The sequence below is a fragment of the Thunnus maccoyii genome, chromosome 5 (assembly GCF_910596095.1).
Source record: "Thunnus maccoyii chromosome 5, fThuMac1.1, whole genome shotgun sequence".
Taxonomy (NCBI): Eukaryota; Metazoa; Chordata; class Actinopteri; order Scombriformes; family Scombridae; genus Thunnus; species Thunnus maccoyii.
Genome location: NC_056537.1, coordinates 13,330,589 through 13,351,244, shown reverse-complemented (window position 1 = coordinate 13,351,244; position 20,656 = coordinate 13,330,589). Strand labels below are relative to the sequence as shown.

Genomic DNA, 20,656 nt, shown 5'->3' with positions numbered 1-20,656 from the left:
AGTTTGTTTATCATCGTTTCATTGGATGAAAGTACACGCCTGTTACTACCCAGTAACAGCTGATTGGCAATAACAGGAACAATACATGGTTATTTTTTATCTGTTATGTTGCAAGTACAACAAGAGCTAATTGCTCACATTGCTTTCTCTATTACAAATGTCCTTTTTCTGGAAATAACATCATTGCTTAAACTTCTGACTGCATGAACCAATGAATGAATAAATGAATGACTGTATGAAAAGGAATGAATGAATGGTGAATGAGTGCTGAATGAATAGGTTTGAAAATGTGTTACCCCTAATTTTAACAAATAAATATACAAATAAATATAAAAATGTTCTTTATTGACATGAAAAGTGAAACATACAGTACTTCCAGCCAGTATTATGGGTTCGCCTTCAAAAATTACCAGAACTACCTGCACATGGGGGGGAAAATAAAAGTATAATGTTTTAATGTTAAACCAGCTTTAAACAATTTAAGCTGCAGTAAACCACAGACAAAATACAGAAGACTTCAATTATTCATTTTAAAAAGAGAGAGAGAGAGAGAGAGGAGGGGGGACCCACTGTAGTTTCCTGTTGAGAGGGAACATTACAATATATGTTTCCAAACAGCATTAGTTGTTGGCAGAGGTAGACAGCAATAATGGATGTCATAATCATAATGTATGTTTCACTGACACAAAAACAGTATGACTTAAATTTTACATTAAAACACAAGAAAATTAACTGTCTCGAGACATTGCTTATAATGACTACAGTCTAGTGGGGCAACTTATTCAATTAAAGGTGGGCCTATATAATAACAGTAAATACTCAATTTCAAATTGTACAGCAATGTGTTTGTATATTCATACAAAACTATCAGCTATCTCTCTGAAGTTTTTTTTTGTTGCAAAAGCATAGTATTAGGCTAACAGCCACAAACACTTACCAACAATGATATACAGTTTATGAACATGGATTGAATCTTATGATTAACAGAAATGTATTCTGTAAAAATGTTGAAGTACTGCCAAATCTACATTCTGTAGTGATCAAAAGTGTGAAAGATGTTATTCAAACACAGAATCAAATCAGTTCCTTTACAAACATTGTTTATCTTTCTTCATGTTGGGGCACTCTTGTACTAGTGTGCCCTCACGTTGCAAGTGTTAGTGAGTGCTCTTGCCAGAAATGACAAGAGACTGTAACATATCTGCTCACAATTATCCAGTAAGAAATTACCTTTGGCATCTGATTTTAACAAACTATGTTTAGAAATTTACAAAGGATATTAATGCTGTAGGTGCAACTATAACACTGTGAAAAAAAGGTGAGCGTTAACAAAAGTGTTCAATATACAAACAAATCTGACACTGACAGGTAAAATGTACACTTACATTTTTAAAGAGTCGTGAGAAATCTAATTTAAACAAGCTTTAAGCAACTCTGCTTTGGCTTACATTACTTTTCTCATAACACTCTGTGGCAAACTGTTAAAATGTCTCACATGGGAAACTGACATAGTCTGTTTTATTTATCTGACACACAAATCTTGTAGTGTATATTCACATTTCTTGTAAGAAAAGCTGTTTAAGTGGTTATGAGGGGAAAAAACATCCGTACAAGCCTTTTTTTTTTTTCATCAACCAATTCATGGTCCATTGGGGCCGTCTCATGCACTTTGTTGCTCAATCTCAGTGCTACTTCCAAACAGGGTCACCAGCTGCTCCTCATAGTTAGCAATGTTTCTCTTCATGATGTCCATGCATGGACCCAACAATCTCTCAAAGGCTTTAACATCCATGACTGGCAAACAAAAGAAGAGAAGAGTCAGACATGCGTGTAGTTTAAGGAGAGTAATGCAACGGAAGAAGACCTGCCTTTACTCATATTTATGTTCTCTATTATAAAGATAAATCTAAACTAACATAAGGTAATTGGTGGCATATTGGGAAATTTAATGGCTAGAAACAATGTATGTTTTGTCATAAAGTTGCACAAAATGTACCCAAGCATTTGACGCTTCCCACAGCATAGGCTGATGCAGCTCTCGGCTTGTTTGTGACAAGCGCCAGTTCCCCGAAATACTGGCCCCTGGAGCACGTGGCAATTTCCACCTCCTCTTCCTCCTGGTCTTTTTTCGTCTGAAAAGAATGAAACATGCATACTATAAGATACCACACAGAAAACACCAATGTATAAACTGTATGAATATAATCAGAAGTAGACTGCTTCTCGTCTCATACCCTGCTTCTCTTCATGTTGATTCTAACTTGGCCAGACTCAACAATGTAGAAGCAATCAGCTAGATCCCCCTGTAATACAAAGCATGAATGGAATTGTAAACGAGCACAAAAAAGAACATGTGTTTATAAATGTTGAAAAAGTCTGATCCACGTACAGATAATACAAAGAGATTAATCACCTGAGCAATAATCTGCTGTGAATCAGTGTACACTCTGGTGGATATCACATCTACTACCTTCATTCTCTCTGAGAGCTGTGGATGAAAAGAAACTTAGATGACCATGGCTTTACTGTAGGTGCACACTGCAGCTTCTTAACGCTGGAGGATGAAACTTATCTTAACCTCTAATGACGTAAGCAGTGGTAGTGTTTCAATGAATGCCTCATACAGCTTCCTTTTCTTGGCATTGTTTTTCACTATGATCCTCCTGAATGTCAGACGATCCTGAGAGAGAGATTCAGAGGAAAAAACATTCAGGTTTATGTTAACAACCACTTGAGAAACAATCCGAGTTGCTCAATAAGTCTGGTAGCATGTAACATGTATTTTTAAATGCTGCACTTGTCCCTGTACTCTCTGGAAATCAGGATAGCTAGGTACTCATTTGCATTTTCCCTCCAGTTCTAGACATTTCCGGTACCCTTTCACCAAATAATATCTCATATGAAACAACATTTCACAGCAGGGGTCGCTGTAAACCAGATTTTAAGTAAGCAGGTCCCCTGAAAACCATAACACCACCCAAGATAAACTGCAGCACCCATATGCTCAAGTCATTCTGCTGCTTTTGATTACAAACTTTTAAATTTCATTTGTCATTTCAGGATGATATACAGTTTAGAAACAAATGATGGCCGGCAACATGTTACATGGCAACAGTGGTTAGGTGGTCACATACTGTAGAGTAGGCATTATAGGCAGCTGCTTAGGGTGCCCAAAAACATGGCTCATGCTACTATAGTCTACTGTTTGCTCAGAGGCCCTTCAGCAGCACTGTCCCTCCTCAACCTAAAGGGCTTGATGCTTGGACTTGGCTGACACAAAATGCTGCACACTGTTCCACTTGGCTGCTTGTTCACAGACCGAAACACACACTACAAGTACCCAGGTCAACAGGGGATACAGCTGGAACCTGCCCGGTCTGCATACAGATGACATAACAAAACCGTTACCCACAGTTTAAGGACACAACTCTCACTGAGTCATTAATATATAAACTGCATCACAGAAACAGGATCAAGTAGCAACGGAATATTCAAAACAGCTGTTCTGGCTACAATTTAGAAAATAGTTGGATGTTGTTTAGCTAAAATACCATTCAACTGAAGCCATTCAGACAATACTATTTATTTCTACTTCATGATGGGTTTGGCAGCCCCAGTTTGCAGATTTTGATAATTTATAACATCTTGAGTATTTAGCTACCTGAGTTCATCTGAGGTGCATACTTACTAAAACAGACAAGTTTTGCCTTGATTGTCTGAACTGATAGTTGAGCTCTCTGAATGGGCCTGTATTATCATTCATGAGTATCATTTTTCATACCCGGTTTGCACATTCATTAGTTTTAATATTGGCATTAATGAATTAATGTCCAGGGGCAAGATTAGAGTTCTCTCATTCTTTAGGGTTTGTGTGTTAACTCAATGAGACGGCTCGATCTCACCTGTGGCACCGGGGCAATCAGTGCCACAGACAACATGGATATTTACTGTAAATCATGAGAACTGACTGTTATAAAACTGAACTATGGAGCGGACTGTGCTCTTACATGAGGGTTTTTTTGGTTTACTCACTAGGCACCAAAGGGCTCCAAGCGAAGTGGCAATTATTGTGGCTGCCCTGGGGGTGTTGTACATCAACGCCAATTCTCCGAAGCTGCCTCGGTTGTCATAGCTGCCTACCAGCTTCTCCACACCATCAACCTTTACAAAAATGTTATACGTCCCACTGAAAATAAAAGAAAAACAGACAAGCAGAGAAAATATGAAGACACAACAGGCATACTGGTGTTTCCTTAAATCTTTAACAGCAGAAAACATTTTACAAATACATTTGTCAATCATAATCTGATTCAGATGTAACCACTGACTAAGCATGACATGAAAGATCACCTTTCAAGAACATAGAAGTTGTCCCCATCATCATCTTGATCAATGATGTGCTCCCCTTCTGTGCAGAACTTCTCAAACATGGCATCCAGCACCTGAGACATCTCTTCCTGTGATGGTATGATGTAGCAGTGTTTAACAAAAAAACAACAGTCAAGTATTTGAATTTTATGTGTTGAAACAATCCACTCAGTGTGTTGTTTCAGCTTAAATATGACCATCTTTAAATATCACGCATGGTGCACTGAGTTGTGGCAAAAACCTTCAGGTTCTGCATGTTCTCCTTTGTGTAATTTAAGAGATGGCAGAGCACAAAGTAATCTACTCACCGGATCCAAATTCTTGAACAGAAGAATGTCCCTACATGCTTCCTGTAGTCTCTGTCTCTGCTCATCTGTTTTTGGGTGGGTGACCTGCAAATTAAATCAATCTTGTTAGTCGGCCATATAGCAGCCTACACATTAAATTACATACAGAAGACTATTTTATTTAGACTCAGAGTTTCATGCTCTTCAGGTAAAATCAAGCCAGACAAGAGAACCAAATGTTTGTGGCACAAATACACAGTTTACCCGTGGCTCTTTATCCTCATCATCTTCATCAGGATTGAACGCTTCAGCACACACTGCATGACAGAGACCAACAAATTAATGAACTACAAGCTGCAAATTCAACTAAAACTTCAAATTTCTGACAGGTCCTTCATAAAAGGAGGACAACAAAGTTTTAACACAAACATTGAAGTACACACAATCCTCATTCAGATCTAACAACAAAATCCAAATCCCAGGGATGATTCAGCATCAATTCATGCAATAAATCAGTAAACACAACTTTTCTCATCTTAAGTGTGGCACTTTAGGGGGGTGCAGTGATGGTGGTAGCATTTCACATTTCCTTCCTGTATTTTAATGGTAAGATACAGTTGTAAAATCTTTTACTTGAATGAACCTAACTGGCTGCTATTGTAGCATCTTAATGTATGTTGAGGATGTTAATTTCCTATTTTAAGTGATAAAAAGTAAGAAATATGCTTCAGGAAATGTGATCGAGTACATTCACTTGCTCATACTTGTGTCCATTCAGACTGTCAAACAGCAAAGTTACTCTTGTGAAGCTACAACCTCACTATTATCATAAGCGAGAGATTATGATTAGTAGCAGTACTTGTCTTGAACTCCCCGCACACATCATTCATTGACATTGTTAACCAGGCTCGAGACAAAACTCTAATAAATCAACACTATTACATAATGCTGAAGACAGTGAGAAAAGACAGATGGAAAAATACTTCCATATTGTTTGTACTGGAGCAAATCTGATGCAGATGTGTATGTCAAAGAACTTTTATATATTTCCAGCAGTGACACTGTCCAGAGTGTTCCTCTTGACAGATCAGGCTCTTAACAGCAAGATTAAACCAGGCAGCAAATGACAACTCACCTGATGCTCTTCTGATGAATCTGTTTATTACCGGGGCTGCAAAAGCATAAAATATAGATTAACGTGTTAGATTTCATCGTAAAGTAAATCTATCTTACAGTAACTGAATTATCACTGGAAAGGGTTGGATGAATGTGCTGTTGTTCATAATCCACAGCACTATACGTGTACTAGAGAATACCCAGCCCTGTGCTCATTAGGGATCCATATTCATTTGGGTAAAACCTGAATAAGGACAGCTGCTTTGAAGTGTGTTTGTCTCTTTGAATCAAATTTAAATGAGAGACAAATTCAAATGTAAAACACAGTAAAAAAAAAAAGTGCCAAGCTCTGACACAATAGCTTGGTATGAAATATACATTAGATAGGAGGTCTCATCCATTAATAACCTGGCAGCCAGTGTTGTCCCAGGGAGCTCACCAGAATATCAGGGGCACACGGTACCAGTCATGTCATTTTTGGGCAATGTCATGACCCACAAATACTGCAATAAATACTACAATAGTTAGTTTAATGATTGAATATTGTGCACTTGTCCTTATGTAACCATTGCAGCCAGCCTCGCAGACCCCACCACTCATCGGGATGCTGTGTCAGAGCTCTGGGTTGCTATGCTACTTGCTGCACCTTATGGCAATCCTGCACCGGCCATTGTGTTAAATATGACCCCAGTTTCTGTAGCAAAAATTAATCTAGCTCAGTATTTGCTATTTTATATTTGCTTGCATCATCATTCAGTTTTCTACCTTGGTCTGATTTGTCATTATTATTTGATACATAATCAGGGTAGGCCCATCAGGCCTGCACCTAAAACTGAAAATATTCAAATGACCTAGAGGTGCAGGGTCTCTCTGAAAACACACACACACACACACACACACAAGCCCTTTTTTTCTGCAGCTATTGTGCCTTAACGATGTCCTTATCACAAAAACGTGTCTGCACAGATGAAGAGCAGGAGACGTTCATTAAACCATCATTCAGCCTCCCTGACCATATATGGCAAATGACAGAGCCATGGTGGATGCAAGGTGGCGGGCGCTGGAGCATCACTGCGCTCAATGTGTTTCTTATTCTCACCAGCCAGAGCAGACGGGCTACATGCTCATCACTCAAAATAAACAAAGGTTATCCATATTCACATATCTGCCTGGCATCTGTTAGCCTACCTATGAATTCCTCGTCATCGTCGTCCTCCTCCTCTCCGTTTTCCGAATCGATCTGCATGGCTTCGTCAATGAAATTGACCGCTTTTCCAGGTCTTGGGGCCGAATTTTGGTCATTGCCAAATGAGGCCTCTTTGGTCTCACTGTCCTTCAGCTGGGTGAAGTACTGTAATGCAAACTCGAGCAGGTCCCTGGGCTGATTCCTCAACACTTCCACGGTAAAGCTCTGTAACAGCTCCGTCAGTCCTTCAGGAATTTCTATACTCATTCCTATTATCAGTCTATGGATGTGGACAAAACCGGTTTGCTGCGAATTTGAAATAATCAAAAGCACACAGCTGAGGTTGTTTTTTTTGAAAAGCCAAATTAGCAGACGGGTGTAGTCAGGTCACCCAGTCAGTCAGCAAGCCATCCACAGCGGATCCCTTCTTTTTCTTGAGTGAAAATGGCTCTGGATTTTTGATCCAAGCATCTTCTGCTGCTTCTGGCTACAGGAAACCCACGCATGTGACCCAGGAATCCATGGCAACCACCTATCCAGGGATTGCGTATGAGCAGCAGCAGCAGCGCAGAAGCTGCAGTCAGTCGCAAAATACAAATGATGAGAAAGAGAAACAGGAAGCCTCGATTGTCCCTGTCAGATATCGATAGAGAGATGAGATGGGAGATCGGAGGTCCATATTATGTCTTTTGTTAAATAGTAAGTTTAAAATGTTGTGTTTTATGGACACAATGTTTTTTTTTTTTTGTTTTGTTTTTAATCTTTTCTGAATTCACACAGACGGTAAATATCTTATAAGATGGCTCTATAGCCTATAATGTTTTTAAAAAATGGCCATATAAAATAAAAACAGGTCTCATATAACATGTAATAAAAGATCAAGTAATAAAAGCCTAGTAAAGATTAAAAAACATGACATCACAGATTAATGAATAGAACATTTGGGGAAAAATGTGTAGATCTTCTATATAATGCAGATGATAATTAATGATTTACTTTGGGATCAAACAGCTAAAACTTAAAGTAGTAATGTACAAGAAGAGCAGTGGGGATAAAACAAAAAATACAATTATTAATTAAGATTAATTAAGATTATGAACTAATTAATAACCTTAAGTCAAGGCTCATTATAGTGGGACTGTCCCTTTAATAGCAGCAGCAGAGTATGGACTCAATTCCTTGTACCAGAGGAAGAAAAATTAATAAATCTGACGCTTATGTTAATATTACGGGACATCCCAGAACATTTTGACTCACAGGCAGATAGTTTTTCATTGTGTAAACTGCGAGCATAGATTAAATGTTTGAAAGAAAACTACTGTGACAAAAATATTTTTGGTCTAGACATCTACAATGAGCCTTCATACTGAAAAGCTGCAGTTATCTGGGTTTTAAAAATACTGATAAGTGAATATTGGCCATATTTCCCAAATGGACAAACACTTTTTTTTAGAATCTAGCCTTTCCTTTAAATTTTCTCATAACAGAAGAAAATTTCTATAATCCACATGTGCCCTTAAACTTGTAAAAGAGGAAACTACATCTGTGCTCTTAAATGTGGTTTCTCAGGTTACTCAACTCAACTGAACTCAGTTTTATTTACTGGAAATAGCATCCAAAGTGCTTCACAACAAAGGGAGAAACAGAGGGGGGAAATGAGAGGACAAGAAAAATAAAATGTTTATGACAACATGCACGAGACATCAAACTCCTACAGAGAGAAGCAAATGATATATGGCTTTAGAAGAAATATAGCAGGATGGGTTTAAAAGACAGTAAGTAAAAGTGCATTTTAAGTGTTATCTTAAAAGCATTGATGAGTAAAAAAAACTATTACAGGAAGAAGAGAATTCCATAGTTTTGGAGCAACAGACAGACCTGTCACCATGGTATTTAAACCATGATTTAGGGACAGTCAGGTGGTTGTGGTCAGGGGATCTGAGGTTAGTGTTTTGATTGGGAGAGATGGTGGTCTAACTGCTATTGTATGGAAACAATTGTGTGTTCGCAACATGGATTATCATATTGTGATGGAATTTGGTGAGCAGAGGGCAAAGAGCAATGAATGAACAATGCTTCAGATTATCAGCAGGGAATACAGCTATTATATGCCACGGTTATCAGTCCTCTGTGGCTCCACAATGAGACCCCTCCCCCTGCCGTGGCCCATATCTGTCACCCTTTATTAAGAAGCCACAACATTTTCTCACTCAGGCGAACATATGGGAGCAAGACCATGGTTTGGCCTGTAATCCTGCATTGTTGCTGCTTAACCGAGCTCTTCAACTCACCATTGGAGACTACAGGTTTCAACTGTGAGCTGTGTGAGGGATTTTACTCGGGTGTGTGCACTACAGCCCCATCCTACTGTAAGAAGACATCAGAGACAGTTGTTGGTGGAGAGCAAACAGTGTGCATCAGCCCTGCTCTCTGAACCGTATATCCTGAAGATTGTTTCTGCTTAATGCTCTCCAACAGACCAACAGAGCTTTGCAGCTGTGGAATTACTATAATTCAAAATGCAATGAATATCTGAATTGTTATCATGGGGTGAAAAAACTTTCAGCTGTCATTGTAAAATGCAATAATGTTAGGAATGGTTAGGAATGTGGTTTACATGCAAGCAAGAAGGCTCTGTTGACATTTGAAATAAGACTCCTTATTTAAACAGAAAGAACAAAAGGCAGTTAATCTACTGTATTTGAAGATTAGTTGAGAGATGTGGAGGACAGATAAGACAGTTTATTAGGTCGACCTAGCTAAAACTAATGTTATCTTATACAACAGCCCTGTAATAAATCCTACCTTCATGAGGGATATGATAAAATATTAATATTTAGCCCACCCTAACTGATATCAATAGGGCGGACAAATATCAGAAACTTCTCTCAGTAAAACACAATACAGTTCAACAGCACCACACTTCAGCCTAAAAATGAACATGAAGTCAACTCAATATCTCTTTAAAACAGGCTGAAAAAAAAGCTAAACATTAAGCTAAACATTAAAACCTTCATGAGTAGACATGCTGCCATCTGCACTTAAAGACATGTGGTGTTTAAGTGGTCAAGCAATGCGAATTAAATTAGCTTTTCTAAAGATATTGTACACTATGTTAATGGATTTCCCATATTGCCACCAAAACTATGAAGTGTAATAGCTATTAGGAGGTGCAAAGTAGACAAGAAACTGGCCAAAGAGTCTATTAAGGCTCAGTATCATATAAAACACATTAACACAGTAAGTGACATCAGCTATTCCCAATTTAACTCTAGTGGTGTAATGCAACAAAGTACACTTACTCAAATACTGTACTTTTTGAGGTACTTGTACTTTACTTACTACAAGTCCATTTTATGTTACTTTATACTGGTACTCCACTACATTTCAGAGGGAAATACTGTACTTTTTACTCCAGCAGATTTATTTCACATATCTCAGCAGTTAATGCCTGTTATAAAACCAAGATATGCAGCTTCTGTAACTGTGACTTATGATGGCAAAGACAATAAAGAGGTGAATGCTTCCCCCTCATTTAGGTCTAGCCGTCAGGGGCTCTTTAATAGTCTGAAATGCATTTTTTGGATTGTTTATGGTAAAGATCCTGCTGTATGACTGAACTATGCATAGTTAGCTTTATTGTGTAATAAATTTCTCTCATAATGGCAGCAATGTAATCAGCAATTTTATAATGACATAAATTATATGATAAAGAAGAAGCAGAAGAATGAATTGGAGCTAGAATGCATAATGTTGCTCATTAAAGCCTTAAACCAATCGTATCTGCTATTATATCTCCTTATAGCTTTTTGGTGTTAGGACCAGAAAGTGTTGTACTAGAGGTCTGATTAAGGCAAGATCATTTTTAGCTGCGTCATGAGAACGGGTATAAAGTATGTATGGTGAGGGGATATTATGCAATGTTTATCTTTAAAGGTTTTTAATGATGTACATTATGTAAATGAGCCAGAATAGTTTTCTCACGACTCAACTGATAATTTTGGCGATTATTTTAATATAGTGTGTAAAATAAAGATATAAAGCTAAATATCATCATCTTGTCAGCTTTTATTAGCCTTTGAAAAGCTGTAAAGGTGTTCTTTATTAAACTCTTGTGAACTCATAGATTTAAAAATTAAATATCTACTGATAAGTCCAAAAAATATTGTATTGTTATTATAGTTTGAGGCTGTTCTGTCTAAACACATTTACTAGAAGAGTCACCTTTCTTTGAGGTGGGTGACTGTGCCACCTGCTGGGCATAGCTTGACATTGTAATGCATTGTTAAAATTAATTACAGTTTATTTTCTCTTTGCACATTTAAAGTCTGATAAATCATCCTGGTATTTAGTCAGATCCTCCATTAAACAACATCTTTCTGATCTGTTTCCTGCAACTTAATGACAGTGTGCTGGAGGGAACATAAGATGTTGTATAAAGAGAGGCGTTTGAGTGTATAAGTAAATTGAGATTGGGTCGTAAAATTAAACAAGTTATTCATTAGATCAGCGCAGGAGAGAAAGGGCCAACTTCACCAGCTGTCACAAAATAGAGTGTTAACATTTTTATCACATGGTATATGTGATATTACATTAAAAAATGTACTGTGAACTGTGAATATTCAGATACATTTAACCTTTTTGGTTGTACATTATTCTTTTTTACTTTTTAGTGTTATGCTAGTATAGAGGATAGTAAATATGAAAAGCATAATAACTAGCAAACTAAAATAGCAAAGAAGCTTTGTAAACATTGATAAACCAAGGTTCTGCTGTATGAGTTTCCACAACAGTAACTCTTAGATATTGAGATAAGGCCATACAATTGGCTCATATCAGATTTCAGAGTTGTTACTAAACTACACACAGACGCCGCTGATAAGAAGAGTCAACCCTGCAGTTTCCACTGAAGTCTTGACATTTACATGATGGCAGTTTAAGACTTCATGAGTTGAGATATAATTCACTTATTATTCGCCTTATGTTACGGCTCTATTGACTGAAGAATGATTAAGTTTACATAATACATTTCTGTTGATGCATCAACACAATTGATACACAGACGTGTTTATTCCATAAAGGCTGATTGTTAGATTCTCTGAGGCCCCACCCTTTCCTTCACCTCCTCTCTCACAGTTAGAGGTTGGTTAGAACTCTGGTACTACTTTATTTGATATTTGTGCTGCCTGGGATGACCACAGTGAAAAGACTGTGTGGATCAACTTTTACCACCTTGATTCCAACTTGGATTTGTATTGATAAACCCTCTTTACAACAACAGTATAAAAGTACAACTATAGCATCCAACAAGACAGCAAGATATTGCTATTAATATGCAAATTAAGTGTAGAATGTCCATTGTGCATTAGCCACTCAGTGGAGGAGTTTCCCCTCCCTACTAGGGATGTGCCCGAAAACAAATACGTTATTTGGCAAAGCACAAATAGTGGGTTTTTAACGAATATTTGTTTCATACAAATATTTTGAAAATTATTTGTTTTGGGGAAGAAAAAAAAAACAGGTTTGTTACATCGCTATCTCAGTCTCTCTCCTCTGCTCCGCTGTGATGTCTAAACAAGGGGAGTCACATCCAGCTGCTACATGACACACATTTCCTAATTTGGACATGACTCCCGGAGTTGGGGGTGTTCCCCAGAGATAAAGCTGAGTTACTCTACACACGCAAAGTGCTTACAAGAGACTTCCATAACCTGTTGTTGCTCTTTTTCCTTTCCACAATGTTAGGTTGTAAAAAATAGGCAATAATTGAAAAGTGCAGAGCAATAATCGCCTTTGAAGTTTTTCCCTACATGTTACAGGCTGTGCTGTGTCTGTGTTATGGGTGTATAAATAGGTAGAGGTCTGTGTGCGATGAGGCAATGAGTTAAGTTTTAGCTCAGTAGTCAGCGCAGTCGTCTATGACTGGGGGACTCCATTTTGAGACCCAGTGTGGGGACCTCCTTCATAAGGTAGTTCATTCATGAACACTTATTGTAACACTTTAATTTTCTAAAATTAAAAGTGTAATAAAAACAAAAACAGGACTTTTAAGCCTCTTTCCACTTTTATTCAAATACAAGTACAAATAATTTTGCTGCCTCAACAAATACAAATACAGATACTGGGCTCTCTGCACATCCCTACTTCCTACACAGAGGAGTCATTGTAGATGGCTACTACAGTGAGCAGAAATGACCTCCTGTAACGGTCCTTATTGCAGCGGAGCTGAAGGAGCCTCTGACTGGAGACACTCTGTTGTCTGTCCAGAAGGTTGTGTAGGGGGTGTGTAGTGTTGTCTCTTATGTTGAACGACTCGTGCAACATCCATCTCTCCACAACCAACTCTAGGGGCTCCAGAGAAAGTCCCCAGCGCACAGCCCGCCTTCTTTATCAGCTTGGCAAACCAGTAGTAACAAGGCATCATGGGTAATAATGAACCATATGTAAGATGTCAAGGCTGAATATGCTCTGTTAGGGGATGAAGTAATCGACTGGAGTGGCTGAGGGGTCTCACTATGGCCGCGACACTGCCAGATGATTTTAACTACTGAGCATTTGTCTTTTGTAGTTTGAAGAAGCTTCCAAGAATATTTGTGATGTTTCCATTAAACTGTTGAAATTTGGTGGCATCTTGTTGATTCAAAGTTTTTACCTCGAAAGAGACAAACAAGTAAAGATGACAATCCATGTGAAAAAGATGACATTGAGCAAGAAATCGAATTTCTCACAATCCATTTTTCAGAGGCATACTACTTCAGAGACTGGTTGAAAAAGTAAACATTTTGACAAAACTTGTAGGAAAGACTCAGTTGGTGTAACAGAAAAAAAACTCCAACACACAAACTGCTTCCTTTCTGTTTGACAATATTTCACTTTTTCCCCTTTAGCATTTTAAATAATTTTGCAGTATTTTTGACCAGTGGATCTGCAACCTGAGCACAGATGATTTAGCCTCTAGAGACTAGTTACATCAGCTTGCATTTAAAAACTGAAAGTTCTGTCAGAAACAGCACTTTGTAGCTGGTAAAATGCTGACTGGCAGTCAACCTGACATGCTTTACCTTTGAGCAATTCTGAGTTAATTAAAATCCTTTTGTCATTGTTATTCATACAACCACAATCTGCTGTGACTTTATAAAATCCACATTACATAGTTGCTCCCCTCTCTTCACTTGAGCAGGCTTTTTCAGTTACCTGTCCCCTTTAAACACCAGACAAACATTATGTCCTTTTTTCAGGAAACATTTATTTGATCAAGAGACAGGATCGCATCTTTCCATAAACAGGTCAGTTAAATATTAACAAATTTACAGTCATGAGGAATGTAATAAAAAAAAAAAAAACAAACAAACAATGCTCGCCTTAAAAAACCCCAACCCAGGGACCCCACCCAGGATAATGTCAACCACGGTGGCGCTGGAACAAGACTCCAGCTTCATTGTTACATGCTCCTCCATTCAGTGTTTCACAGTTCAATTTTGTGTCTTTTTGTCTGTAAGGAAACAAAATTTAAGTTATGAATGCAAAGCCAGAAGAGCACATACTCCAGAATTTTATCAGTTTACATTCTTAAGATGCCATAGCATGTGTTCTCACCGATTCGTCATCATCTTCCTCATCTACAATTTCCTCTTTATCTTCAGAGTCTTCCTCAGCAGGCTCTTCTGCTTCTTCCTCAGCAGGCTCTTCTGGTTCTTCCTCTGGCTCTTCTTCAATCTGCAGGACAGTCACATAATATTTAACACAACACACCCACACAATCTCCAACCATCGCATCGCTAACACACTTAATGACCACACTGGCCAACTTAAAAACCCCACTTATAGTCAGTAAGTAAATATAGTCAAAGTGGAACTACTGTATTTCCAATGCAAAATGAGCCCTGTTTGATCTATTCACAGATAGGATTAGTTCACCGGCTGTGGAAGAGCAGATATGACTTGACACGTACACACTGAAACTGAAAACATTTGCCATTCAAATGTTCCCACAGTAATGTGACAGCTGACGTTGACTTGCCTGTTCGTCCAGGGGAACATTCATGCTGAGTCGGAGCATGCGCTCTATCCTGTCTCCATAAGCCTTTGTGTCAGCCAGCTGGTAGCCTGAGCGCAGCGTGGCCGTCTCAAACAGAATCACAGCCATATCTGACGCGTACTGGTCCTCAGCGTCATCCTGAAGAACATCAAGAAAGGAGACTATTAAGTTCTCTGCTCTGATCAGTGCACTAATACCACTGAATTCATATCTATCTTTCAGTTCACATTACAAATCACAACTACTTAGTGTTCCTTTGCTGTCAGCTGTTAAACTGTAAAATGCTGCTGACAAAATTTGTTACTTTTTGGTACGTAATGTATCACCATTTAAATAACACATATGAAGACAAACTGTTTGACAATAATAATGTTGAAACTTACATTGACTCGTTTAAGCATCTGCTTAATGAGAGGATGTTTGGGGTTGAGTTCTAATGTTTTCTTCTGGCTGGCATAATAACTGAAAAAGAGGAAATGCAATGTTTAAGCAAAGCTCAGGGTAAACAGTCAGACGTGCTCTAACGTGTTACAATGAGGTAATAATGAGGAGTATCAACATTCTTAGTACACACAGGATCATCATTACTCACTTTGTGGAAATGTCTTTTCCTGTCTGGTAAGCTTGTGCCTTCATGATCCTCTCCATGTTTCCTGACCAGCCGTACTGACTGGCAACCAAAGCACAGGGTGAGTTGGTAAGCCTTTGAGAGAGGACGGCCTTCTCAATCTGTGGGGGAAAAACAACATAGTATGAAATAATGTGACTGATGGAAGAGATATAACAGCTGCAACAAAACGTCAGCACTTCTGTGGCTAGTGTTTGTCATGTGTTGATTATTACAATATAATTTGTGCTCTACCTTTTCCTTCAGGGGATGGTCCTTCAGCCATGTGGTGAGTGGTTCAAACTCCTTCTCCATGGCCTCCCTCTTCTCCTTCGCCTTGTCGCTCTCGTCGAATTTGACACCCTCCTTTGCCACGTTCTGGAAGCGTTTTCCATCGAACTCGGGTAGTGCCTGGATGCAGTACTCATCCACAGGCTCCGTCAGGTAGATCACCTCATAACCCTTCTTCAGCAGCCTCTCCACGAAGGGAGAAGCCTCGGCCTGCAGAGGGAAATTAGGGCAAATGATCAATGCCATGACTCTTTCATTGTAAATGTAACCTGGGTGTTCAATTAAATTAGAAAAGCTTTGTGCAGTATAAATAGGTAAATGTCATTAATTACAGCTTTACACAATTTCTTTTTTTTTTTTTACATCCTCTCACCTCCTTCCTGCTGGTACCAGCCATGAAGTAGATCTTGTCCTGCTTCTCCTTCATGCGCTCCACATACTGCTCCAGGCTGGCAAGTTCTTTATCGCTGTTGGAGGTCTGGAAACGGAGCAGCTTGGCCAGACGGGTCCTGTTTGAGTGGTCCTCAATGACACCCAGCTTGATGTTGGTTCCAAACTCCTTCCAGAACTTTTCGTTGTACTGTTCCTCTGCAATCTTCTTGATCATGTCCAAAGTCTTACGCACCAGCTTCTTACGGATAACCTGAATAGGGACATGAAAAATAGTGACTTCCTTTGTCATTTTCCCTTTCCAAAAGCTTTTATTTTTCCTTAGATAATCCTGTCACATTAAATTCAAATGAGAAACTGCAGAATGCATAAATCATTGCTGTACTTTTTTTTTTTTTTTTTTTTTTAAGACATGAAGCTCACCTTGAGCAGTTTGTGCTGCTGCAGAGTCTCTCTGGACACATTCAGGGGAAGGTCATCAGAGTCAACCTAACAAAATAAATTTCCATTAATCATAGTGCAGGCACTATTAAAGAAAAGGCCAACTAGCTTCTGTAGTTTATATCTTCACATGGCTGCATCACAACTAGAGTTAGAAATAACTCACCACTCCCTTGACGAAGTTCAGGTACTTGGGCATCATGTCGTTGAAGTCGTCTGTGATGAAAACTCTCCTGACGAACAGCTGTGACAGAAAGAGACCTTAATTTAGAAACTGTTGAAGGAATTCCTTAATACCACCCTAGAAGAAAATACCCCCAAAATGGATACTAAATACTGCTTAACATACCTTGATGAAGTCATTCTTCTTGGAGCCATACTCGTCAAACAGGCCGCGAGGAGCTGAATTGGGCACAAACAGGATGGACTTGAAGGTAACCTCACCCTCAGCGGTGAAGTGGATATGAGCCAGAGGGTCATCGCTGTCCTGTTGAAACAGTTATAAAAACATTTACTAGCTGGACCTTCAGATAGTGCTTAAAGAACTCACTCTACACCACAGTTTGACATAGCATATTGTTCAAGCATCTACCTTAGAGAAGGTCTTGTAGAAAGCAGTGTATTCATCCTCCTCAACCTCCTTCGCTGGTCTCTGCCAGATGGGCTTGATATCATTCATCAGTTCCCAGTCCCACACAGTCTTCTCAACCTACAAACACAATCACACATTTTCAAACATGCCCAAAAAATATTCCTTTTGTAACAAAAAAGAATAACCCAAATTGTTTCAAAACTCTCATGGTTAAAAACTTGTGTATAAATAAAAGAATAAACATTTTATAGATCTCAAAAGCATTCAATTCTCTAGCACCTCCAGGCATTAAAATACTGTTGAGATAATCATTAACATATTAATCTTGTCCATATCAACCAATCCAACAATGACGTCCTACCTTCTTTGTCTTGGGCTTGTCTTTGTCCTCCTCCTCTTCCTCAACCTCAGCCTCATCTTCAGCAGCCTCTTTCTCGGTTTCATCTGCTGCCTCAGCATCTTCCTCGATGGGCTCTTCAACTGTCTCAGTCTGTTATGTCAAGAGGAAGAAATTGTGCAATGGCCATGTGTTCATTTGCATATGTTTCAGTTTCATAATATAACTGTGTCTCTTGAATCTTGAGTAATCACCTTGCTGGCCCAAACGTAGATGGGGAAGTTGATGAATTGAGAGTACTTCCTGACAAGGTTCTTGATGGTCTCCAGCTCCAGATAGTCTGAGGCCTCCTCTTTCAGGACCAGTCTGAAAAAAGAGAAAAGGGGAGGATTTAATTTCTCTGTCAATACTATTTGTTATACATAAAACTATTTTTATACATAATTGTCATCAGAATAAAATGTAAACCCACGTGATGGTGGTTCCTCTGCCCAGTGTGTCGCCACGAGGGTCCTCAATGACAGAGAACTGATTGGAGTCAGACTCCCAGATGTGCTGGGTGCCATTGTTGTGCTTGGATGTCACGATGACCTTGTCGGCGACGAGGAAAGCAGAGTAGAAACCCACACCAAACTGGCCGATCAACTCTGAGGTAGATTGATCCTCAGCCTGCATCTCTGTCATCTTGTTGAGGAACTCGCTGGTGCCAGACTTGGCGATGGTGCCCAAGTTCTTCACCAGATCCTCTTTGGTCATTCCAATACCCGTGTCAGTGATGTGGAGCATGTTCTTCTCCTTATCAGACTGTAGAGAGGAACAACACAGTTGTGTTACAAACAGAACAACAACTATTAACATGACCAGTTAAGGCTGCAGCACTGATTAACACCAACCCCTCCCCCCACTTCTCTTGTGCATACTTTTATTTTGATGGTCAGCTCTTCATTGGCAGCCATTGCATCTTCATTGGTGAGTGACAACAAGCGGATCTTATCCAGAGCATCTGAGGCATTGGAAATCAGCTCCCTAAGGAAGATCTAAAAACAGAAAACACACAAATAGTTCATTACCTCACCCCTCCTTGACAACATCTGCAAGCCATACTGTATAAGTAAATCCATAGAAATTATCACATACTGCTTAACGTAAACTGATATGATGATATTTATTCCTGCTCACCTCCTTGTTCTTGTAGAGGGAGTTGATAATCAGCTTCATCATGCGGTTGACCTCTGCCTGAAAGGCGTGTTTCTCTGACTTTTCTCTGATTTCCTTAATCTGAGCTGCATTCAATCCATCCAGCTGGATAGCCTCCTCCTCCCTGAGAATACACAGATGCACACACAGGTGAGATCAGGGAATTGCACAACAACAAGTCATTGCTGTCAAAGCTGTTCTCCCCTCTAGGGATCAGTATCCAGATTGAAGCCAAAACACACAAGATGTCCTTGTCTTAATTTGAGATGTGCAATAAATGAAAACACTGCAAAGCTTGGCCACTACTACAATGCAAGGGTTGCTATGAGCGTTTGTGTGCACAAGCTTAGACATGCTGACCTTGTGCTCTTAACTAAAGGTTCAGTCGACCTTTCCTGATAGGGACAAGTGCAGTTCATTCAACAGGCTGAAAGTGACAAGATATTCAAAGAGACACCTACCTCTGAACCACCTCATCATCTGTTCTGGAGCCATCCCTGCTTTTACCCAGGTCCTCCTCTACTGTCCCATCCACATCAAGTTCATCCTCTGCCTTTACAGAAGCTGCAAAGGAACAAAAAGTTGTTAGATTAAAAAAAAAATCAACTAGCTTACTGTGTATCTGAAGAAATATTAAGCATTACAGATTATATAATCGTGAATGGAGCTCTGCAATGACGCGCTGAAAATCATCAAATGAGTCTGGTTAGCTGTTAGACATGCTAGCTTTATTAAAGACAGAATATGGACATCTATGCAACAATAAGACTTCTCCTGGGTGATGTTAGCTGTCGTCAGGTAGATATAACATGGCTTTTTCTATGAGAAACTTCTGGAAATACAAGCAAGTTAGGAAATAACGGATAACGTTACTAGCGTTGCTATGAGAAACGTGTTGACGCCGTATCGATAACGCTGTTTATCGCTAACAAATGGCCAAAATGAAGCAAGGAAAATGCAAAATATCAGGCTTCTAGTCATGAATGAGCAGACAAGGAAACACAAAAGCAAGTTAACGCTAGCTTATTGGCTAATGTTAGCTAAAACGTTAACTAATGATAAAAAAGTGACATAAGAGAGCAAATCTTTCCGCTACTCACCAAAGGCTAAAAGTGCGAAGAGGAGACCTATCACCCAGGCACGTTTCATTTTGATATATTGCTCGATTGACGACGTGAGTCTTGAGCTCCTAAGACAAAAGCCGGGGATCAGTGCACGCAGCACTGCCTTTACAAGAGAGACTGACAAGACACCTCTCCCACCGAAAGAGCCCACTCTATTAAACCCGTGACAACCGACCAATGGCTGCGCACCACGCACAAACTTAGACCAATCACAGCACAGTCTACGGTACATGACGTCCAATCAGATTCTTCTACATAAGTCAATACCCGCAAATCGTGGCTGGCCACCATTGGCCAAGAATGAATAATCAGCACATCACTTCCTAAAATTTACCTCTCAAGCTGGGGAAAAAAAATCTCTGTCAACACGTTAGTTAAACTTTGATTTTCTGCTGCAATGTCAAAGTCAAGTGACACGGAAGCGTAACGATACTCAAGATGCAGACACGTTTTAGTTTATGGCTCTACTGACATTGTAACATATTGTTTCTGTGTGGTGTAAGTCTGTAGCTTGTCTAAAGAATATTTATCTATGCATATGGTATAGTAGATAGGTTATCTGCATTTCCTTCCCTAAAATGGTGTGACTTCATTGTTCCGCTGCAGACACTGAACATTGAATGAGTAGATAATGAGTAGATGAGTCCATAAGATGGCACTGTTTAGCTCTACTGAGTTGAAG

The 20,656-nt window shown here is 39.2% G+C and overlaps 1 protein-coding gene across 1 annotated transcript; it reads right to left on the bottom strand.

The window, feature by feature from the left end:
- Positions 1–328: 328 nt before the first annotated feature.
- hsp90b1 (heat shock protein 90, beta (grp94), member 1) lies at positions 329–20,131 on the bottom strand. The gene is made up of 28 exons (XM_042411311.1): positions 19,951–20,131; positions 19,312–19,414; positions 18,833–18,974; positions 18,574–18,690; positions 18,126–18,457; positions 17,908–18,019; positions 17,678–17,806; positions 17,317–17,433; positions 17,074–17,211; positions 16,891–16,968; positions 16,707–16,772; positions 16,267–16,536; positions 15,858–16,103; positions 15,588–15,724; positions 15,379–15,457; positions 14,974–15,133; positions 14,554–14,618; positions 6,960–7,263; positions 5,791–5,826; positions 4,920–4,972; positions 4,677–4,760; positions 4,351–4,457; positions 4,033–4,186; positions 2,579–2,680; positions 2,414–2,488; positions 2,235–2,303; positions 1,997–2,132; positions 329–1,794 (listed from the first exon to the last, which is right to left on the bottom strand). The coding sequence occupies exons 1-28, from the start codon at positions 19,997–19,999 to the stop codon at positions 1,661–1,663; spliced, it is 3,594 nt and encodes a 1,197-aa protein (XP_042267245.1). The 5' UTR covers positions 20,000–20,131; the 3' UTR covers positions 329–1,660.
- Between the last annotated feature and the right edge of the window lie 525 nt (positions 20,132–20,656).

Coding starts and splice junctions, on each gene's coding strand:
- hsp90b1 (XM_042411311.1), bottom strand. CDS start 19,999: ATGAAACGTGCCTGGGTGATAGGTCTCCTCTTCGCACTTTTAGCCTTT. Junction 16,773..16,890: donor TGAACTTCGTCAAGGGAGTG/GTGAGTTATTTC, acceptor TTATTTTGTTAG/GTTGACTCTGATGACCTTCC. Junction 2,133..2,234: donor TCAACATGAAGAGAAGCAGG/GTATGAGACGAG, acceptor CATTCTTTTCAG/ACGAAAAAAGACCAGGAGGA.